Source organism: Lutra lutra, chromosome 18 (assembly GCF_902655055.1).
Source record: "Lutra lutra chromosome 18, mLutLut1.2, whole genome shotgun sequence".
Taxonomy (NCBI): Eukaryota; Metazoa; Chordata; class Mammalia; order Carnivora; family Mustelidae; genus Lutra; species Lutra lutra.
The window spans coordinates 18,298,511-18,318,971 of NC_062295.1; the positions used below are offsets into that span (position 1 = coordinate 18,298,511).

Here is a 20,461-nt window from a genome sequence, read left to right on the forward strand (position 1 = left end):
ATGATCCCAGGTCCTGGGTTCAAGCCCCACATCGGCTTTCTGCTCAGCAGGGAGCCTGCTTCCTCCTCTCTCTCTTGCCTGCCTCTCTGCCTACTTGTGATTTCTCTCTGTCAAATAAATAAATAAAATCTTTAAAAGAAAAAAAAAAACCTCTGCCTTCACTCGGGTCATGATCTCAGGGTCCTGGGATCGAGCCCCACGTCCGGCTTTCTGCTCAGCAGGGAGCCTGCTTCCTCCTCTCTCTGCCTGCCTCTCTGCCTACTTGTGATCTCTGTCTGTCAAATAAATAAATAAATAATCTTAAAAAAAAACAAGCAATATCTAGTATCGATGGTGTAACGTGTGATGGAGAAAAGAAGGTATTATGATGGAAAGCAGGGGTGTCGTTTCAGAGAAGGTGGTGTGGGGGAAGACCCTCCTGGATACTTCCCACTGAGTAAAAATGCTAGCCCCCCAGGGGCACCTGGGTGGCTCAGTGGGTTCAAGCCTCTGCCTTCAGCTCAGGCCATGATCTCTGGTTCCTGGGATCGAGCCCCACATCGGACTCTCTGCTTAGCGGGGAGCCTGCTTCCTCCTCTCTCTCTGCCTGCCTCTCTGCCTACTTGTGATCTGTCTGTAAAATAAATAAATAAAATATTTAAAAAAAAATACTAGCCCCCTCAAAAACTATTTCTAGTTTATCTGAAAATCAAGTTGAACTGGGTATCCTGCATCTCATCCAACAAGCCTACTCCAGAAGGACCAGAGCACGCAGGCATCGCGAAGCTGATTGATAGGTTTTGACTCCGTTGCTGGTCTAGAAGTAGACTGGGCAAACTCAGCCTCTGCTGAGGGGAGGCATCTCTGCGAGGCGGCGCCCCGGGCCCAGGGGCCCGCAAGGAGGCGGGGCTTGGCTGCTGGGCGGGGCCGCACAAAGCCCCGCCCCATCACGTGCCAACACTCGCCTGCCGCGTCGGCAGCCCCGGTTCGCGCCGGACGGCGGCTGCTAGACGGCAGGGACAGTCGCAGCTTGAGCAGCGGGACACGGGCCATGGCGGCGGCGGCGACAGTGGCGGCGGGGGCCGGGGCCGCGGCGGGGGCGGAGTCGGCCGAGGGGCCCCCGGGGCCGGCGGCGACGCTGGAGCAGTGGCTCAGTGAGTAGCGGGGCCGCCCCTCGGCGGGGGCCCAGCACCACACGTGAGGCCTGGCTTCCCGCCTCCCCGGGCCTTTCTTCTGACGCGGCGGCGGCGGCGGCGGCGGGCAGGTGGCCGTGGGCCGGGGCCTGGGCCGGGCGTGGGTGCGGGGATCGCCCCGGGTTCCCCGGAGGAGCCTCAGGAGCCCGCCGGGCGGCGGAACCCGGGACTGGGTGCTCGGCCCCCTGCCACTGCCCACCTCCACTGTCGTCGCAGCGCACAAACATGATTCACGTAATGCCTAGGGTCCGTGGAGCTTTTCTTTTGTGTCAAGCACTGTGCGAGAAGCATTTCAGCCATTGTTACTCCTCACTACGACCCCAAGAGGCAGTTTCTATTATTAGCCCCGTTTTGGAGAAGAGGACGTTTACCCTGAAGGAGACTCGTGCAAGCCAGGCAGCTTCTTGCTGTCTCTCTGCAGCTGGCACAGATCTCTATCAGGCCGCTGTTGTTAATGTCAAAACAAGACCTTTATACCTTTTGTGTATGTTTACTCTGGGCCTGACATGTGTATGGTGAGCTTCATGGCAGCCCTGGCCGGTAGGGGTAACCGATGAGGAATTGAAATTCAGGGAAGGTACAGATTATGCGCCTTGTATAGGGCTTTGCTAGGTGCTGGGAATCCTGAGATGTCTAACACAGGGTCCTTGAACAGAAAGATTGTGTTTAGTGGGTCCAAGCCTGAAGTAAGGGCACCTTGCTGTAATTATGGGAAATTGGGGGTGCGGCTGTGTTTGCTTTACATGCGATAGGAGTTGATCGGTTTACCTGGGGATTGTCACAGCAGACATAGCACTTGAGAGGAGAGTGGAGGTGAAAACATCTCAGGCACTCAGGCACAGGAAGCCATGTGCAAAAGGCTGGCCGGGAGGGCGTGGAGCCTTCTGGAAACCAGTAGTGGGAACTGATGGAGTGTAAGGCCTAGAGAACAAAGAGCCTGGAAAAGAGGCTCCAGGGCTAATTGGGGCTTGTATGCTGCAGGAAGGAATTTCTGTTTTATCCTGTGGTGGGGTGGAGGTGGAATTTTCAGCAGGAGCATCTGATCGGGTACACTTTTTTTTTTTTTTAAGATTTTATTTATTTATTTCACAGAGACAGATCACAAGTAGGCAGAGAGGCAGGCAGAGAGAGAGATAGAGGAGGAAGCAGGTTCTCCGCTGAGCGGAGAGCCCGATGCGGGACTCGATCCCAGGACCCCGAGATCATGACCTGAGCCGAAGGCAGAGGCTTAACCCACTGAGCCACCCAGGTGCCTTGATCGGGTACACTTATTAAAAGCCTCACCTGCAGCCATGTGGAGCCAAACTGATTCAGGAGGCTAGGCCACGGAGGGAGAGTAAGTTAAAAGCTGTTTTGGGTGGGGCGCCTGGGTGGCTCAGTGGGTTAAAGCCTCTGCCTTTCGGCTCGGGTCATGATCCCAGGGTCCTGGGATCGAGCCTCATATCGGGCTCTCTGCTCAGTGGGAAGCCTGCCTCCTCCTCTCTCTCTCTCTGCCTGCTTGTGATCTTTGTCTGTCAAATAAAAAATAAAATCTTAATAAAAAAAAAGCTGTTTTGGGTAGTGCTTAGGGGCTGAAGTACGACAAAGGCATTGGGACTGACATTAGAAATAATTAGGCACAGTCAGCAGCCTTTGATGCATTCGAATGGAGACTAGGGGAAAGCTAGGATGGATCCCAGGTTTTGGGGTCAGGTAACTGGTTCGTTAGAAATGTCTCACCTGTGAGGAGGACTTAGTTGAAGATGGAAGAGATGGTTGACTTGTGGAGTTTGAGGTACAAGTGGCACAGCCAAAAAGAGACCCTCAGGGCCGGTGTTCAGCTGCAGAAAGGGTGGGAGCTGGCGGCTGGTGTGGGAATCTGGTTCACTGGCAGAGAGCTTGTCCAGGCAGGCGGCGGTAAGAAGAGCAGAGGTTTGCACACAGAGCATGGAGAACCTCAGCACTTGGGAAGCACGTGGGAAAAGCAGCCTGACGTGGAAGGCAGAGTGGACACGGGCAGGAGAAAGCTGTAGGGTGGGGAGCCACCCATCTCAAAGGAGGGGTTTAGTTGGTGGGCAGAAAGATGGAGTAGTGTGAGGCAGGAGGAAGGGAGACCTTGAATTTGGCAACTAAAAAGTTACTGATGAGGCATCTTTGAGGTAAGTGGTGGGGAAGGCCGTTGAGAGGTGGTAGAGAACGGGCCTAGACTGGATTTGCCAAAGAGTCGCGTGGATGGGCCGAGAGGACAGGGTCAGCTGACCCGCTGCAGGAGATAACAGGGAACCTGACTGCCCAAGGGGGTAGGTTCTTCAGCCCCCACTGTTTTAGGCCACTGTGGTCCCAAAGCTGCTAGATCTTCCGGTTTTTCAGGTAGAGCTAGAACCGCATTTTTATGTGAAATCTCTTGAGGTTTGAAGAGTTGGCAACAACTAATTTGAAATATAAAGTTTGTTTGATGTAGGGAGTGTGTAGCCCCTGGTCACCAGCCCTTTTTTCTTCCTTTCTTTTTTTCTTTTTTTAAGTGGTGTTTGTGAAAGGAAGGAGGGAGGGTAGCTAGGGGGAATTTAGGTGTAAAGGAGATCTTGTAAGGAGAGGGGCACCTGTAAGCCCCTCTTTTCGCTGCTGTTCCTTTGGAAACTCTCCTTAAATTCCAAGTCCAATGCTGGAGCTATGGGCGAGGGCCTTGAAGATGCTGAGGGAGGTCAGAGCCAGAGCAGAAAAGGGTGACCGGGCTTCCAGAGAGAAAGGGCACCTTTTGTTTTTCTGAATGGGGAAGGAGATAAAGATGATTACACATGCAAATAAGGTTCCGTGTGACTGCCACCATTCCCTGCTAAGTGTCAGGGCCTGAAACGGAATAGAGAGAGGGCTTGAGGAAGGAGGTGGGGGAAGTTCGGGAACAGCTGGTAAGGGAAACAAAAGGGCGCCCACCTGGGTGCTTGAGAGCAGGAGTTCAACCTTGACACTGTTGACATATTGGGTCTGATAATTCTGTGTAGTGGGGGGGGGGGGTCTGTCTTGTGCTTTATAAGGTCATTAATAGAATCCCTGGCCTCCACACATCGGAATGCCCACATTAAACCAAAAGCTTTGCCAGATATCACCAAATGTTCCCTCGAGGAAAGGGGCAGAGTCACCTTCTCCTTCACACTTGAGATCCTTGGAGTTTGGACTTTGGAGTGTTGATTGGACATCAGAAGTGTTTCCTGTAGTCTTCATGGTTTTGTGATTCTCCACCCCTAGTAGGATCAGAGGAGGCGAACTATGGTTTAAACTGGATTTGCTGGGATGTGGGGCACAGTGGAGCTGATTCATTGGAAGGCCAAGGAGGCAGAGGGTTGATGGTGTGGAAAGTACAGGAGTGTCGCTGAAGGAATACACCGTGAGTCTGGGCGGGATGGGGAAGGAAGTCCTTGTAGGTGGGGTCTGAGGACTGCCAAGCTCAGGTCACTAGGAGACCTTGCCTTAGCAAAGCAGGGCAGCTGTGTCTTGAAGATGTGGATAGTAGTAATCTGACCGTAGAGTTAATATATGTGAAACACTGAGAACGGTGCCCAGCACGGAGTGTTAGATATTATTACCATTAGTGTTTTTTTTCAGTTGTGAGTGGCAAAAGTCATATCAGCTTAGCAGGAGGAAAAAAAACAACTTTGGGTCTAGAACTGGGGAGTAGTTCCTCAAGGGAACATCAGGAAGCTGAAGTGATGAATCACTGAATTCTCCTGAAACCAATATTATGCTATATGTTAACTAACCAGAATTTAATAAAAACTGGGGTGGGGGGGGTGCCTGGGTGGCTCAGTGGGTTAAAACCTCTGCCTTGGGCTCAGGTCATGATCCCAGGATCCTGGGATCGAGCCCCACATTGGCTTGTCTGCTCAGTGGGCTGCCTGCTTCCCCGTCTCTCTCTCTCTGCCTGCCTCTCTGCCTACTTGTGATCTCTGTCAAATAAACAAAATCTTTAAAAAAAATTGGGTTGAGGGAAGGAAGGTGTTACCAGGAGTATAAAAAATGCAAATAGGGGCACCTGAGTGGCTCAGTTGTTAATCATCTGCCTTCGGCTCAGTTGTTAATCATCTGCCTTCGGCTCAGGTCATGATCCCGGGGTCCTGGGATCAAGCCCCATGTCAGGCTTCCTGCTTGGTGCGAAGTCTGCTTCTCCCTCTCCTGTTTCCCTTGTGTTCCCTCTCTCTCTGTCTGTCAAATAAATAAATAAAATCTTTTAAAAAGGAAATAGCTTTTGGGGCGCATGGGTGGCTCAGTGGATAAAGCCGCTGCCTTTGGCTCGGGTCACGATCTCAGGGTCCTGGGATCGAGTCCCGCATCGGGCTCTCTGCTCAGCGGGGAGCCTGCTTCCCTCTCTCTCTCTCTCTCTGCCTGCCTCTCCGTCTACTTGTGATCTCTCTCTCTCTGTCAAATAAATAAATAAATAAATAAAAATTAAAATTAAAAAAAAAAAGGAAATAGCTTTAGTGCATTCTACAACCCCCCCCACCCCAAAACTCCATTGATTTTTGGTGGTGGTTCCCCATGCCTCCCCAGAGAGCTGCCTCGTTCTTGTTGCTGAGAGCCGACGCCCCACCGTATGAGGTTTTACTATGATTGATGTAACCGGTTCCCTGTTAGTGGGATGTTGAAAGCAGCGCTGGGTCCCCGTGGGTCTCTGGGACTGTAGCCACAGCGGTACTGCCAGGGGCTCTGGGCCATCTTACGTGCCTTTGGTGGGGTGCTTGGCAGAGTCCTGTCTCCTTCCCCCCCCCCGACCTGCTCCCAGGTGATATGTCCTGTCTTCCTTCCAGCCTCACTTTTGTGGTTCTCTTGGGGATCGGGCCTGGTCAGATTGCAGTCTGTTTCCACTCTCCCTGCTTCTTGAGGGCTAGCTCATTCTTTATCTCGGAGTCTAGCACAGGGCATTCCTATGGTGGGTCTCGGGCTCCTGTCGTGGGCTTAACGGAAGGACTGCTGGACAGTAGGGGTCGGTGGGTACTTCCCAAAGGATTGAATTCTAAGTGCTCCTTGAGGTGACCGCTTCCCCACAGCCTCAGGGTTCCCCTGTCCAGTGTAGGCTGCTCCTGGAGCCAGAGTCAGACTCTCGTGGTTCGTTGGCAGCTGGTGTGAGATGATTTGGCTTCGGATTTAGTCACTCGTAGATGACCCATGTCACTCACTGCTGGAGGTCTCCACTCTTTTCTTAATACCTCTCACCCTGTGGCAGGCTTAAAATGCATAGGAACACAGCTTTTATTTTATTTTATTTTATTTTTAAGATTTTATTTATTTATTTGACAGACAGGTCACAAGGAGGCAGAGAGACAGGCATGGGAGGGGGAAGCTGGCTCCTTGCTGAGCAGAGAGCCCGACGAGAGGCTCGATCCCAGGACCCCGGGATGACAACCCGAGCTGAAGGCAGAGGCTTTAACCCACTGAGCCACCCAGGCACCCGGAACACAGCTTTTATTAAGCGGATACATGGCACTAGTGTTCTCTGTCCTGTCCAAGTGCCGGCTGAAGCAGCCATTTTAATGCCTGGAGCAGTCCTGAGAAGTCTTTTCCTGGCCATGCCCTGCTGGCCACCTGCCACTTCTTGGGGCAGATGAGGTGTCCTGCACCCTGGGTTGGGGCTATGGTCTGATGAGACCCAGTGGCTGGGCCTTGGGGGGTCATTTTCCCTGGAGTCGCATGAAGACTCTGAAACAGCCTGGCAGGCTAGTATCATGTTATGAGAGACCCTGTTATTTCCGAAGCAGGCTGGCCCTCTCCTGGAGTCAGACATCGGTCCAGCCAACTGGCCAGGCTCTGCAGAGCGAAAGGCCAGTCATCATTCATTCAGCAGAGATTTGTGTGCATGACATTCTGGAGGACGCGAATGTGAATGAGACAGGTCTTCCTGCTTTAGGGAGCGGATAACAGTGGCGAGGAGGTTGAAGCTAGTTCCCAAAGAGGCCTTGCCTTGGTCAAGGAACCGAGAGAAATGTTTGGGCCCTGGCTTGGGGCAGACCCGGGACTGTAGTTGTGTTGCTGTTTTCCAGCAACAGTTGTGGCTGGGCAGGCTTCTTTGCCTCTAAAATGGTGAGAGGATAGTAGCAATCTCCCTTCTGAGCTGGACCCAAGAGAGGCTTGGGAAACACTCAACCTGGTGGCTGATAACAGTAACTTATTCACAAAAGAAAAAAAAAAAAAAAAAGCAGCTAATACTACTACTGCTCTTTGGGGGCTGAGATAAACTTTGAAGGAATCTTCATGTTACAAATAAACTTACAGGGGCGCCTGGGTGGCTCAGTGGTTAAGCTGCTGCCTTCGGCTCAGGTCATGATCTCAGGGTCCTGGCATCGAGCCCCGCGTCGGGCTCTCTGCTCTGCGGGGAGCCTGCTTCCTCCCCTCTCTCTGCCTGCCTCTCCGCCTGCTTGTGATCTCTCTCTCTCTCTCAAATAAATAAATAAAATCTTTACAAAAAAAAAAAAACAAATAAACTTACATTTTGTAGATCTTCCTGCTTTGCCTTGGTTAAGGGTTTGGAGCCTAACTTAACCTCATAGAAGTATCTTCTTCCTTTCCTTGGAAAAACTGATGGCTGTCTTATTCTCTTCACTTAGTGGCGGGGAGGAGCTGGTGAGGAGGAGGATGGCTGGATCCTGCCGATCTCCGCTCTAGGTCCAGTCATGGATTGAGTTTCTGAATGCCCAGAGGCATCATCAATCTTGACCTGGTAGTGAACTAAAATTTCAGGAAGCTAAAATCAAGCAGAATTGTTTAAGATGAGTCAGACATCCTTAATCAAGCTCTCTGAGAATCACTGCTTTAAATAATTTATTTCATGAGTAATTATTTTGTGCCTTTGAGGAAGGCATTGTACTAAGCACTGCAAGGCACATATGGCTTTTGCCTTCCAGAGTTTTATTCCCTTTAGGTGCAATAAGTCACGCATGACGTGTGTTTTTAAAGTAAAAGGCAGAGACTTTGCCTTATAAAGAACAATAAGATTAGTTGTCCTTTATTGATTACTTTAGAGAGAGAGGAGGAAGCAGGCTCCCCGCCGAGCAGAAGGCCCGATGCGGGGCTGGATCCCAGGACCCCGAGATCATGACCTAAGCTGAAGGCAGTGGCTTTAACCCACTGAGCCACCCAGGCGCCCCTTTTATTGATTACTTTAATATTTGCTACCATACCAGGCACTTTAGACACTGTCTTACAAACTCAGGAGTGTCCCGTGAGGAAGGTGCTGTTTTCCTTTATAGTAGAGGGAACTGAGGCTCTGAGAGCCCAAGGACATGTAGCTAGTCAGGATTGGAGCTAGAGGTCTCCATCGAAAGGGGTCAGGTAGGGGTGCTTGGGTGGTCAGTGGGTTAAAGCCTCTGCCTTCAGCTGGGGTCATGATCTCAGGGTCCTGGGATCGAGCCCCTCGTCGGGCTCTCTGCTCAGCGGGGAGCCTGCTTCCTCCTCTCTCTCTGCCTGCCTCTCTGCCTACTTGTGATCTCTCTCTCTGTCAAATTAATAAAATCTTTAAAAAAAAAAAAGAGGGCAGTAAAATGTGGGCCTTCTGAGAAGGAAGAGAGGCTTCTGTTTTGCAGGGGTGGGAGACAGATTGAGGAAGTCTTTTTGAAGAAGTGGCATTTGAATTGGGGCTCAAAGGATGGCTAGGGTTTGCAGTCCAGCACAGGAAAGAGCTTGGAGGAAGAACAGGTGAGGGAATGCAGACCATGGCGGCGTGGCTCCTTTGTTCCCCCTTGCTGTCTTTTTTCACTTAGAACGGAGTTGGCTTTTTGAATCTCACAGTTGAGCTAGGGAGACACATGACTTCCACAAGACAGAAGTGTGGCTGCAGTCATGAAAGGTTAAACTCTGCTTGACCTTGGACTCTTCTGTAATCCGGGGCGGGAGGAGAATCACAGGGTCTGGAGCAGCCCAGAGGAGGTCTGGCCAGAAGGTGGAAATTCAGATGGGCCTTGAAAAATGGGTGGGATTTTAAGAGGAGAGGAGAGGAGTAAATGTTTAGGCATAAGGAATAATAGCAGAAACAGGACCCTAGAATCAGCCAGTTGCAGAGCTTGAAAGAGCTTCTGTCTCAGGAGCCTTTAGGGAGGTCTTTCACTGGAGGGACGGGTAGCCCCCCAAAAGGTGGGCAGCAAGGAGTGGGGGTGGTTAGGAAAGCATAGGACAGAGGCCTCCCAGCAGCTCCTTTGTGCAAGAGCAGAGCCTGGTTTAATCTGGGTGGGGCAGGATGTGTGGAACAGACACGCTTCTTGGGTGGCTGGACAGGAATTCTAGGCGGCATTGTTGGGGAGGGCAGGAGAAGCTGCTGTCGTCCAGCACCAGGAAGGGGAGCGATGACCCCTCCCCTCAGCAGAGCTCGGTGGTATCTTAGGCCTTCTTATCATCCCCCTTCTGCACGGATCTCTGGCTATGCCGCCAGCCTCTCAGTGCGTAGTGTCCTCACATTTCATCGGGGGATCGTAGTGTGATTGGAACTGAGGGGGTCCCTGGGAATGTGCAGGTTTCCAGAAGGGAACAGCATTTTGAGGAGTGAATGCAAGGAGGTCCTTTTTGTAGAGTGCACAAGTCGCTGATGCATGGCGAAGCTTCTGACACGAGACGGTCAGAGAGGATCTCAGTAAGCTGAGGGTTAGCCGTAGGGGTATTGTTTTTGAGGAGGGGATGAGATGACCAAGTGGAGCCACCTAGAGCCTCGTGGTGTATTCTGACCTTACCATCACATAGCTGAGCAAGTTAGAAGGAGCCTCCCGCGGGGCGCCTGCGTGGCTCAGTTGGTTAAGCAGCTGCTCTTGGCTCAGGTCGTGATCCCAGGGTCATGGCATCAAGCCACATATTGGGGTCCCTGCTCAGTGGGAGTCTGCTTCTCCTTCTCCCTCTGACTCTCTCTCTCTCTCAAAAAAAAAAAAAAAAAAGAGGGGGTAGGGTAGCCTCCTGGATGCTGACCCTCACTCATCTTCATTGCAGGGCCAAAGTGGGGAATCCTGACGGGGCATGAGGGAGGTGCATGTAGGCCAACCCCTGCACGGAAGGGGAGTCTGTTGCAGGACAAAAGCTTGCTTATTCAGCTGGCCAATCTTCACTGAGGCCGTATCTTGTGCCAGACACTGTGCCTAATGGTGGCCAATAGCATAGCCATGGTCCTGTCCGTTTCAGCTGTCTGCTTGCTGGGTCTGATCCCCTGGAGGTGTGCTAGAACCGTCCTTGGCTACCACTTTATTTGTGGAGGGGTGGGTGTATATTTCTTTTCATTCTTTATTTTTATTTCCTTGACAGATAAAGCCACAGACCCAAGCGTGTCAGAACAGGATTGGTCTGCTATCCAGAATTTCTGTGACCAGGTGAACACCGATCCCAATGGGTAAGGTGACCTTCACACACATGCACTTGACTCAGGATACCTCAGACAAAGTACATGCTTCAGTCTCTTGGGTCTGTTTGACCTAAGAGAAAGAAAGTGAGGCTTTCTTTCCTTTTTTTTTTTTTTTTCTCTCCATGATCTGAGAACATTATTTTCCTGGAGGTAGCAAATGGGAAAAAAATGGAGTGTTCTAAGTGACTAATGCTGAGGAGACCCCTGAATGTTAAGGATAGAATGTAGCTAGGTTATGTGGCAATGCAAAAGACATCAGTGTGTTCTCCGTAATTTAAGTGTCCTCTTTCTTAAGAAAACGTAGGAAAAGGGTGAGATTTTGTGGGTTTCTGGTTTTGGTTTTGGGTTTTGTTTTGTTTTTAATATTATTTCTGTTTCCAAAGCATCTGGATGGGAACTGAAGAATCATGCCAGCCATCCACATGTTTAATCTACATGTTGCTGCATAGTCAGCATCTCAAACTAAGTGAAAAGTTTGATCACACTCTCTACTCCAGTGTGCACTGAGTGTCATCTAATAGGGTCTACTGCTCATGACCTTGTTACACACAGGTCTGGCCCTGAGCGTATAGCTTTAAGTTGTAGGGGTGGGTTGGCTGCGGGGAAGAGGATGGCAGGTGGTCTAGCTGCAGCAGGGGTGGGTGGGCCTCCTTCAGAGGCAGGTGTGTGGGCTGTGTGCCTGTCACTCCACCTCTGCTTTGGGACCCGTGCTTCTGGAAGAGGCGACGTGACAGAGTGTACTACGCCATACCAGTTGGTTTTTTCCTCTCCACCCACATCCCAGGTCTCTCTGTTTTCCCTTAGCCCAACCCACGCGCCTTGGCTCCTGGCCCACAAGATCCAGTCTCCGCAAGAGAAAGAAGCTCTTTATGCCTTAACGGTGAGTTTGGCTTGGCCCTTCGCTTAAGTTTTCCTCCTGTGCAGTTAGAGAGCGCTGGACCCCAGGCCTGTTGCACGTGCTAGAGAGTGTCCGATAGCGAGTTCTGCACTGGGGTGGCCCCATCCTAGGTCTGTTTCGAGAAAGCAGCATTGAGCTTGCTTTGGGGGAAGAGAAGGCTTTCTTTCCCTTCATCTTCCAGAGACCAGGGCTGGCGGGTTCAGGTGCCACACGTAACAGGGCCTGACTCCTCACATGAATCAGTGACCTACTGGGTGAGGATGGAAACCCTGGAGAGCGCGAGGCTGGTGTGCAGAGGGCAGCTGTGGCACAGGACCACTTGGGCCCAGTGTCGCTAAAACTTTGCTTTCCAGGAGAAATTAGAAATCCAGATTTTTTTGAATCTGTTCTCAGAGTTTATCAATGTTTGTGAGTAATTGTAAATGTTAAACAAGAGTGTGGACCAAAGAAGATGTGTGCAGGCCCATCTTGCCACTTGAGTGCCAGCCAGTAGCCTCTGGCTTAATAGTCCTTGTGTGCTACAGATCAGGTGTCTGCCTCTGAGCAGGGCCAGATTCTCTAGCCAGTGTCTCCTGCCCCCGTGGTCTCCTTAAAAGGTGGGGCGGCCTCAGCACGCACCCCACTGAACTTTCTCCTGGGCACAGACCTGGCGTTTATAGCCAGATCAGATAGGCAGGGAGCATTTTTTCTTCATCTGAAAATGTCACCCTTCCTCAAACTTCAGTGTCTTTGTCGTCTTGAGGAAACACTAGCCATGATTCCAGCAGACATTCATCGGCTGTGAGATGAGCCCTGAAGCCAGTGGTTTTCCCTTTCCTCATGGGGCTCCTGTGTCTGTGCAGGTGCTGGAGATGTGTGTGAACCACTGTGGGGAGAAGTTCCACAACGAGGTGGCCAAATTCCGCTTCCTGAATGAGCTGATCAAAGTGTTGTCCCCGAAGGTGAGCAGCCTGGGCTTGGCTGTACTGCACTTGCTCGCTGTGCTGTACCTACCCCGGCCTCCAGACCTTGTGCCCCTTCTTGGTCCAGAGCTAGGCCTGCTCACAATAGAGCCTACCGGCTGATCTCTGATTTGCGACAGAGCAGAGGGGATGGCCTGCGTGTGACAGCTTTCCTCTTGTTGGTTTGTAAGCTCGGGAGCTTCCCAGGTGTGATCTGGAATTGAACATGACGCTTGTCCTGGGTGGCAGGAAGGCAAGGTGGTGGCAGGACTCCACCCCTGCCACATCTTCAGTGATATAGAGGCCTTAAGGGAGTTCGGTGAGAGGTACTGTGTAAGTGTTCCCCACACCACATCACTATTTCATGGCCGTGTCCACATTCCAAGGACAGCAGAAGGGGTGAGAAACCTTAGTTTGCCCAAGTCCGCTCACAGGTCAGCTGGCAGTCACATCTTTCTCAGTGACCTTCCCCAACACTCTCCAAGGTCTAGGATGCTGGTCATGTTTGTGAGCTGAGTTCTGCCTTTGGTTGTCAACATTGTCATGTTCTCCCTTTAAAGATGGCCTTGGGGTAGCTGACCTAGAAGGGTGAGGAACTCAAGCTTGAGGACAGGTTTTCTGGTGGTGATGGCAAGAGATACCAGGTGTGGCTTTCAGTTTTATGTCCCTTCTTGCCTGCTCTCTGCATCTTTTCTCCTAGCCCCTGTTGTAGCAACACCGTTCTCAGGTGCCTAACATGGATGGAGCCCTTCTTTGCTACTTCACAGTAATTCTCTGATATCAGCTGTAGGTCCTATAGTTCAGTTCATTTCAGTTCTGCCACTAACTACCCAGAGTTATAGACCCTACATACTAAGGGCTCGGTCCTACCTAGACCTGCCTCCGTCACATACCACCAGCAGGGGGTCTCAGGTGTCCCCAGCCTACTTCCTGCCCTCTGACCAACTACAAATTCAGGGGTTCCCATTACTCCCTCCATAGTTTTGTAATTCACTGGAAAGACTCACAAAAGATAGGAAAGCACAATACTCACTATTATCCTTTTGCTATATAGGATGTAAGTGCAAGAGATCCATGGACCAAAGTTTTGGGGAGAATGGGGAGCAGAGCTTCGATACCACCCTCCCAGAACTCCATGTGTTCTAACCAGGAGGCCGCCCCCCAAAGCTCCTTGTTTGAGAATTTTTATCTGAAGTTATGTAGGCATTTGATTAAATCATTAGCTAGGCTTGGGCACCTCGGTGGCTCAGTTGGTTAAGAGACTGCCTTTGGTTCAGGTCATGATCCTGGAGTCCTGCGATCAAGTCCCACATCAGGCTCCCAGCTCCATGGGGAGTCTGCTTCTCCCTCTGACCTCCCCTCTCATGCTCTCTCACTCTGTCTCTCTCTCTGAAATAAATAAATAAAATGTTTAAAAAAAAAATCATTAGCTAGGCTTGAACTCCATCTTCAGCCCCCGCCCCTCCTGGGAGTTGGGCTGAAAGTTCCGACCCTGTTGTCGTGTGGTGGTTTTTTCTGAAGTGGCCAGTCTCTCCCTTGAAACTAAGTGCCCACCATGAATGGTAAACGTAAACTCACATGTGGTCCAAGGGAGCTCATGGTGAATAACAAAAGCTATTCCTAAAACTTAGGACATTCCAGGGGTTTTTGAAACTGTGCTGGGAACTAGAGCTAAAGACCAAATACATTTTACTGATCTTGACTCATTCAAAAACTGAGTGTCCCCTGTTTGGTGGCTCTAACCTAGCCCAGTATATGGTGGGCTTCACTTGAGCAGTTATGGAGGTTGACTTCTGGAAATCCAGAAGGCACCCTGGGGCTGGGCACCAGGCAGTTTGGTTTCTCTTGCTGCCCATCTCCACCAACCTGGGGCAGCTCGCTTCTCTGGACCTCAGCGTCCATCTCTGCCGAGGTAGCGTGTGCTGGCTAAGCCCTTTCCAGCTCTATAATTCTTTCCTTTTTATTTTCAGTACCTGGGGTCCTGGACCACAGAAAAGGTTAAAGGAAGAGTCATCGAAATACTCTTCAGTTGGACTGTCTGGTTTCCAGAGGATGTCAAGATCCGAGATGCTTACCAGATGCTGAAGAAACAGGGTCAGACTCCATGGCTGACATTGCATTTCCGTGTCACTGTCGTTCTGGTTTTTTGTGTGCTTTGTGGTTTTCTCGGTGAAAGCTGGGCATCTTGCGTAGGACAGTAGAGTCTGAGACAAATGATTTTTTTAAAGATTGTTTTATTTTTATTTTATTTTATTTATTTATTTGGCAGAGAGAGAGATCACAAGTAGGCAGAGAGGCAGGCAGAGAGAGGAGGGGATGCAGGCTCCCTGCTGAGCAGAGAGCCCGATGCGGGGCTCGATCCCAGGTCCCTGAGATCATGACCTGAGCTGAAGGCAGAGGCTTAACCCACTGAACCACCCAGGTGCACTAAAGATTATTTCATTTTTTAAAAAACTTTATTCACTTATTTGAGAGAGAGCATGAGTGGATGGGATGGGGGGAGGGAGAAGTTTGGGGCTCGATCCCAGGACACTGGGATCATGACCTCAGCCAGAGGCAGATTAACCGAGCTGTGTCTCCAGGTCTCGGTAGTACCTCTTTGTGATCCTGCCCCTCCCCCAGGGCCACAAGGCTTTCTTTTCTGTTTGGAAGCTGCAGTCTGTTCCCACAGCTGAGGAGTGTAGGGTTTGTCCTTTCCCAGCACTTGAAGGTGCTTGTTCTGGAGGAGAGAGGACGGAAGTGGGACGGCAGGCCTTTGCCGTGTCTTTGCATGAGTGCCTGGTGAGGCCCTGTGAAGAGCCTGTTGCTCCTGCGCTGGTGTGGGCCTCAGAGGGTCTGTGTTCTCTCACCTGCTCACTCCAGCCTGTAAACAATTGAGAAACAACTTTATCTGAATTTTTCGCTTTGGTGTTGTCTTCCGTCTTTCCTCGGAGGCCCTGCCTTCCCTTAGATTTCAGGTTGTTCTTGGCTCTGTGTTTTCCGCCGTGATGGATTCAGGAAAAGTGGTAGATCTGTAGGTTGTCCAGTGCTGTGTTGTTGGGGGTAGAGTCACGCAGCTTGTACCTTTCTGTGTCCTGAGCAGAAGTTGGGAGTCCACAGAGCCTTGTAGAAGAGGGAACCTGGATGGGGCACCTGGGTGGCTCAGTTCATTAAGCGTCTGTCTTCAGCTCAGGTCATAACCAGGGTCCTGGGATTGAGCCCCGCATTGGGCTCCCTGCAGGAGGCCTGCTACTAACTGTCCCTTTGCCTGCTTGTGCTTCCTCTCTTGCTGTCTCTCTCTGTCAAATAAAAAATTAAATCTTAAAAAAAAAAAAAAAAAAAGGAACCTGGATTCAGGATGGACTGTTTTTCTCCATCACATGTACTCAGGGTCATGGCTTCTACAGTAATTTCTGGGCCCTGGGAGGTTTCGTACCTGCATGTAATGATCAGTGTTCTTATAGCGTCAGGCCCATGTCCCACTAACCTTAGGGTCTGGTGCTGATCTCACTTGGTTGGTTCTGATGTCCCTGTCTTGTGCTGGTTCCTTGAAGTCAACTGAGGGAGGATGCAGAGGCTTGGTCATACCCTGGGTCTGTCCCTTTAAGGTCATCGACAGTATGTTCCCAGTGGGACATAAGAAACTAGGAGTTTCTGGACTTGATGATGCTTCCTACTGAAGTCAATGGGTACCCATAACCATATCTTAACTTCTAGGAATCGTAAAGCAAGACCCTAAACTACCAGTGGATAAAATTTTGCCTCCACCTTCTCCCTGGCCCAAGAGCTCTATCTTCGATGCCGATGAAGAAAAGTCCAAGGTAAGGAGCCCCTCTCTGACCTTGGTGGCAGCAGACCCCTTCTTTTAGGGATTCTCCTGAAATATCCCCTGGGATGTGCTCTGATCCCTGAACCAAAGTTGGGGGGATGTGAGGAGGTGGGTTAGTGAGTTCTCTCTGGAGCAGGCTCTTAGAGTGGTAGCATAAGGTCTGGATGTTTCTCTATGGATGGGCCAAATAGTAAATGCCATGTTAATGTACCCTCTACCTTATCTGTACGAGCATTCCCGAGGGAAGAAAGGTACAAAAGGATAACCCAAGTGGGCAAGGTGGATGGTGGGTTGTATTCAATGTATGTGTGGTATTGGAGGAAGATGGTGGAAAGAATTGGTTGTGTGTTCACGCAGATTTTTTCTTTAGTGCCAGTAAGCCTGATCCTACCCATCTTCCTTCTGCTACTATCTCCAATAATTGTTGCTCCTCAGACATCAGGAAGGACAGGGATGAAGAACTGGGAATAGCTTTAGAGGGCCTCTGCATCGGGAGAGGGCCCTTGAGCACTGGTGGTGGCCGTGTGTTTGGACATTACCATTCTTAGTCACTGACAGGGTCTGAGAAATGAGTACCAGGGAAGCTCCAAGCAGTGTAGTGACAGAGGCTTGGGGACCCTCTGCCTCTAACTGCACCCCTGAGCTGCACCCTTCCTTGGACCTAGAGGTTCAGTGGCCACGGGGTCAGAACAAGCAGGATTGTTAGGTTCTGGGCTGTCTTTCCCTCTGGTTCCTCTCCTGCCAGTGCCTTTCAGAGGCAGAGGGTAGGAAGAGGAGGGACGGCGCGGCCTTTGGAGAAAGAGAGAATCCTGTGTCACCTGGGGCAAGCTACTGAGATGCTCTGGGCTTCAGTATAACCTTCACTCCAGCAGTGAAGACTGAGTGACTCCCACAGGCATGGCATTCTGCTAGATCACCGAGGTGTATCAGAGGGTGCCTGGCCCAGGACAACCTCAGCATTAGTGACATTTTGGGCCAGATAATTTTCCTGCTGGGGGCTGTCCTGTTGAGAGTAGGGAGTTTACAGTATTCCGGCCTCTACCTGCTGGATGCCAGTAGCACTCCAGTTGTGACAATCAGAAAGGTCTCCAGTCTTTGCCAGATGTCTCTGGGGGGCTGTCTCTTCCACCTTCCTACCCTGTCGAAACCCAGGGGTCTGTGGGGAGAGTCCTAATACCTCCATGGCCTCACTGTGAGGACTTGGTAAGAGGGTGCGTGGAAAGTCCGCATTCTGTTGTTGTGGCTGCTGCTCTGGGCCATCTGACACCGGGGGCGGGGGCGGTGTCTCACTGGCTCTTATTCACCCTGCAGCTTCTGACGAGGCTTCTGAAGAGCAACCACCCGGAGGATCTTCAGGCTGCAAACAGGCTGATCAAGAACTTGGTCAAGGAGGTGGGCGTTTTTCCACAGGGCTCTGCAGAAGCAGCATTTGACACCACTGTGTGTGCGCTGGAGGGAGTGGGTATACAGTTGGCCGAGGAGAGTGGTGTCCTCTGGGCCCAGAAGGGGGACACAGCCGGGGGGCTCCCTGAAGGACAGCAGGGCGGTGAGGGGAAGTAGAAATCCTGCTGTGCACTTTCCAAGTACTTCTGTGCGAGAACCCCAAGCATGTCATGGACCCCAATGTCTGTCCCAGTGACGGAGTCCAGTTTGGGAATCTGGTCCCTGGACTGCATTGCCTTTTGCAGGAATTCTGGGCTCCGCGTTTTCTTCGCCACTGAGTGAACACTCCCACCCACTTGGTGTTCTAGTGACTTCCCTGAGCTTGCCAGCTCAGTGCCTCTTTCCTGTCCCTCGTTCATGCATTATCCAGGCCTTTGCTCCTCACCTCCATCCTCTTTCTTCTAAAAGGAGCAAGAGAAATCCGAGAAGGTGTTGAAGAGAGTCAGTGCTGTGGAGGAGGTACGGAGCCACGTGAAGGTGCTGCAGGAAATGCTGAGCGTGTACCGCCGGCCCGGGCAGGCCCCGCCGGACCAGGAGGCCTTGCAGGTACTGGTTTTACAAAATCAATTCAAGTAGAATTGAGTGTAACTGACACATTAGAAATTGCACGTATTTCAAGCATATTCGATGTGTTTTGACATGTGTGTGTCCATGAAGCCATCATCACAATCAAGATAGTAAACATGTCCCTTGCCCCCCAGAATTTCCTCATTCCCCTGGGTTAGCCCTCCCCTCCTTTCGTGGCTCCACATCCTTTAAGCAACCATTGCCTTGCTGTGTGATCTGATTAGTTTATACTTCCTAGACTTGTATGAAAGGAACAATAGTTTTCTTTCCTTCTTCCTCTTTTTATCTTTCTGGCTTCTCCCTCTAGCTTCTCCCTCTTGGCATAACGGAGATCCATTCATGGCGTGTATATTAGTAGTTTGCTTTTTATTGTTGAGTGGTATTCTGTTGTGTGCATTACAGTATATCCATCTTTTGATAGATAATGGGTTGTTTCCAGCTTTGGGTGATTGTGAATTAAACTGCTATAAACAATTGTGTACAGGATTTTGTGTGAACATGCATCTTTCTTGGGTACATACTTAGGTGTGGGATGGCTGTGTCACATACTAAGTGTATAGTTAACTTCGGAAAATAGTTGGCTGGTTTCTTTTTTTTTTTGTTTTTAATATATAGGTGAGGTCAGGTTTTTTTTTTTTTTCAAAGATTTTATTTATTTATTTGTCATAGAGAGAGAAGCGAGAGTGAGCACAGGCAGACAGAGTGGCAGGCAGAGGCAGAGGGAGAAGCAGGCTCCCTGCCAAGCAAAGAGCCCGATGTGGGACTCAATCCCAGGACGCCGGGATCATGACCTGAGCCGAAGGCAGCTGCTTAACCAACTGAGCCACCCAGGCGTCCCTAGTTGGCTGGTTTCTTAAAAAGCGGTTGTGTCATTTTATGTACCTAACAGCATTACACAAATTCCAATTCCCCCACAGCCTACACGTCTCCATCTTTTTTTTTTTTAACACCTTTAGTGTGAATTTACTTATCCTAAAAGCAGCCATTAGCACTAGCTAGAAGAATTTACTCAGCCCTAAAAGAAGTCCTGTGCCCATTAGCACACATCTGTACCACTCCCCTCAGCCCCCCATTCCCCACCCCCCACCTCAGCGGCTCCTGGCAACCACTGATCCATGGTCTGTGTCTGTAGATCTTCCTCTTTGGACATTTTGTATAAATTGAATCCTACAACATGCCTTGAGTCTGGCTGCTTTCACTTAACGTGTGGAAGAGTTCTCCACCTTGTAGTGTGTATCAAAACTTCATTCCTTTTTCTGTCCGGGTAACCTTCCGCCATATGGCTGCTTCACGTTTTGTTTGTCGGTTCCATCAGTTGGGCATCTGGGCTTCCACTCGGCTATTATGAATGATGTTGTGAACATCTGTTAACCAGTTTTCTGTGTGTGCAGTGTAAGCTTTTGATTTTCTTCAGTATGGATCTGTGTCTGCAGCTGGAGTTACTGGAGTTGCCGTTTAAGTGTCTGAGCAGGTACCAAGCTGTGTGCCAAACCACTGTGCCAGTTACAATCCCACCAGCAAGATGGGGAGGACGCAGTTTTCTGGATCCTGCCAGCACTTGTTAACTGCCTGTCTTTTGGTAATAGCTCTCCTGGTGGGTGTAAAGTGGGATCTCACTGTGCTTTTGAAATGTATTTCCGTCCGACTCAAGCTGAGCTTTCTTTCCTAGGTCTCTTGGCCGCTTGTGTAACCTCTTGCTGAAGATCCTTTGCCCAATTTTTAATTGGGTTGTCTCTTAACTTTTGAGTTGTTAGGGTTCTTTATATATCCTGGATACCAGTCCTTTGTTGGACTTTCTCCTTTAATCTGGGAGTTCGATCTGTGTATTGTCTTTTGTCGCTGGGGCTGTCGGTGTCCTAGCCGCGCCACCACCGCCCAGTGCAGACAGATGGTGGTGGGACTGGAGTGCTGTCAGAGGCAGCCACTCGGAGTCTGTCCTTGCAGCTCTGCTCTTCTCCCTCCTTCCGCCAGCTACATTTATTTGTCTTCTCCGTCTGCATTCCAGCTTTTTGTGCTTTCTCTGCACAGGAAAGATGGCTTTTACGTAGCTCCTTAGTTTCCCTGTCCTTCCATTTCACAGAGTTAGCAAAACAAACTAGTAGCTTTCCTAAGTCCAGATTCCTGAGAGAACAACCTGTTTGTCCAGCAAGGAGTCGTCGGGAAGTCTGGCATGCTGGGCTTCTAAATAGTATAGCTTTCCCCACCCAAGATGGTAACGAGCTAGGAGACAGGAGAGACATGGCACGAAACAAAACTTCTTCCTTGTAATGGGCAGAGCCTACTTTGGAATAA

The 20,461-nt window shown here is 50.5% G+C and overlaps 2 protein-coding genes across 3 annotated transcripts in view; both read left to right on the plus strand.

Annotated features, from left to right (window-relative positions):
* Positions 1-8,410, plus strand: part of EARS2 (glutamyl-tRNA synthetase 2, mitochondrial) — a 39,352-nt gene extending 30,942 nt beyond the window's left edge. Inside the window, exon 11 of the transcript XR_007124501.1 lies at positions 8,390-8,410. The gene's annotated coding sequence lies outside the window, so the exon portion shown is untranslated. The remainder of the gene's footprint in view (positions 1-8,389) is intronic.
* GGA2 (golgi associated, gamma adaptin ear containing, ARF binding protein 2) overlaps positions 956-20,461 on the plus strand; it is a 34,193-nt gene continuing 14,687 nt past the window's right edge. The window contains exons 1-8 of one of the 2 annotated variants that reach the window (XM_047714010.1): positions 956-1,133; positions 10,416-10,500; positions 11,317-11,392; positions 12,253-12,351; positions 14,322-14,445; positions 16,048-16,151; positions 17,471-17,551; positions 18,011-18,148. In XM_047714010.1, coding sequence (XP_047569966.1) covers positions 1,031-1,133; positions 10,416-10,500; positions 11,317-11,392; positions 12,253-12,351; positions 14,322-14,445; positions 16,048-16,151; positions 17,471-17,551; positions 18,011-18,148 — 810 coding nt within the window. In that variant the 5' untranslated portion in view covers positions 956-1,030. The remainder of the gene's footprint in view (positions 1,134-10,415; positions 10,501-11,316; positions 11,393-12,252; positions 12,352-14,321; positions 14,446-16,047; positions 16,152-17,470; positions 17,552-18,010; positions 18,149-20,461) is intronic. The other variant, XM_047714009.1, reaches the window with a different exon arrangement.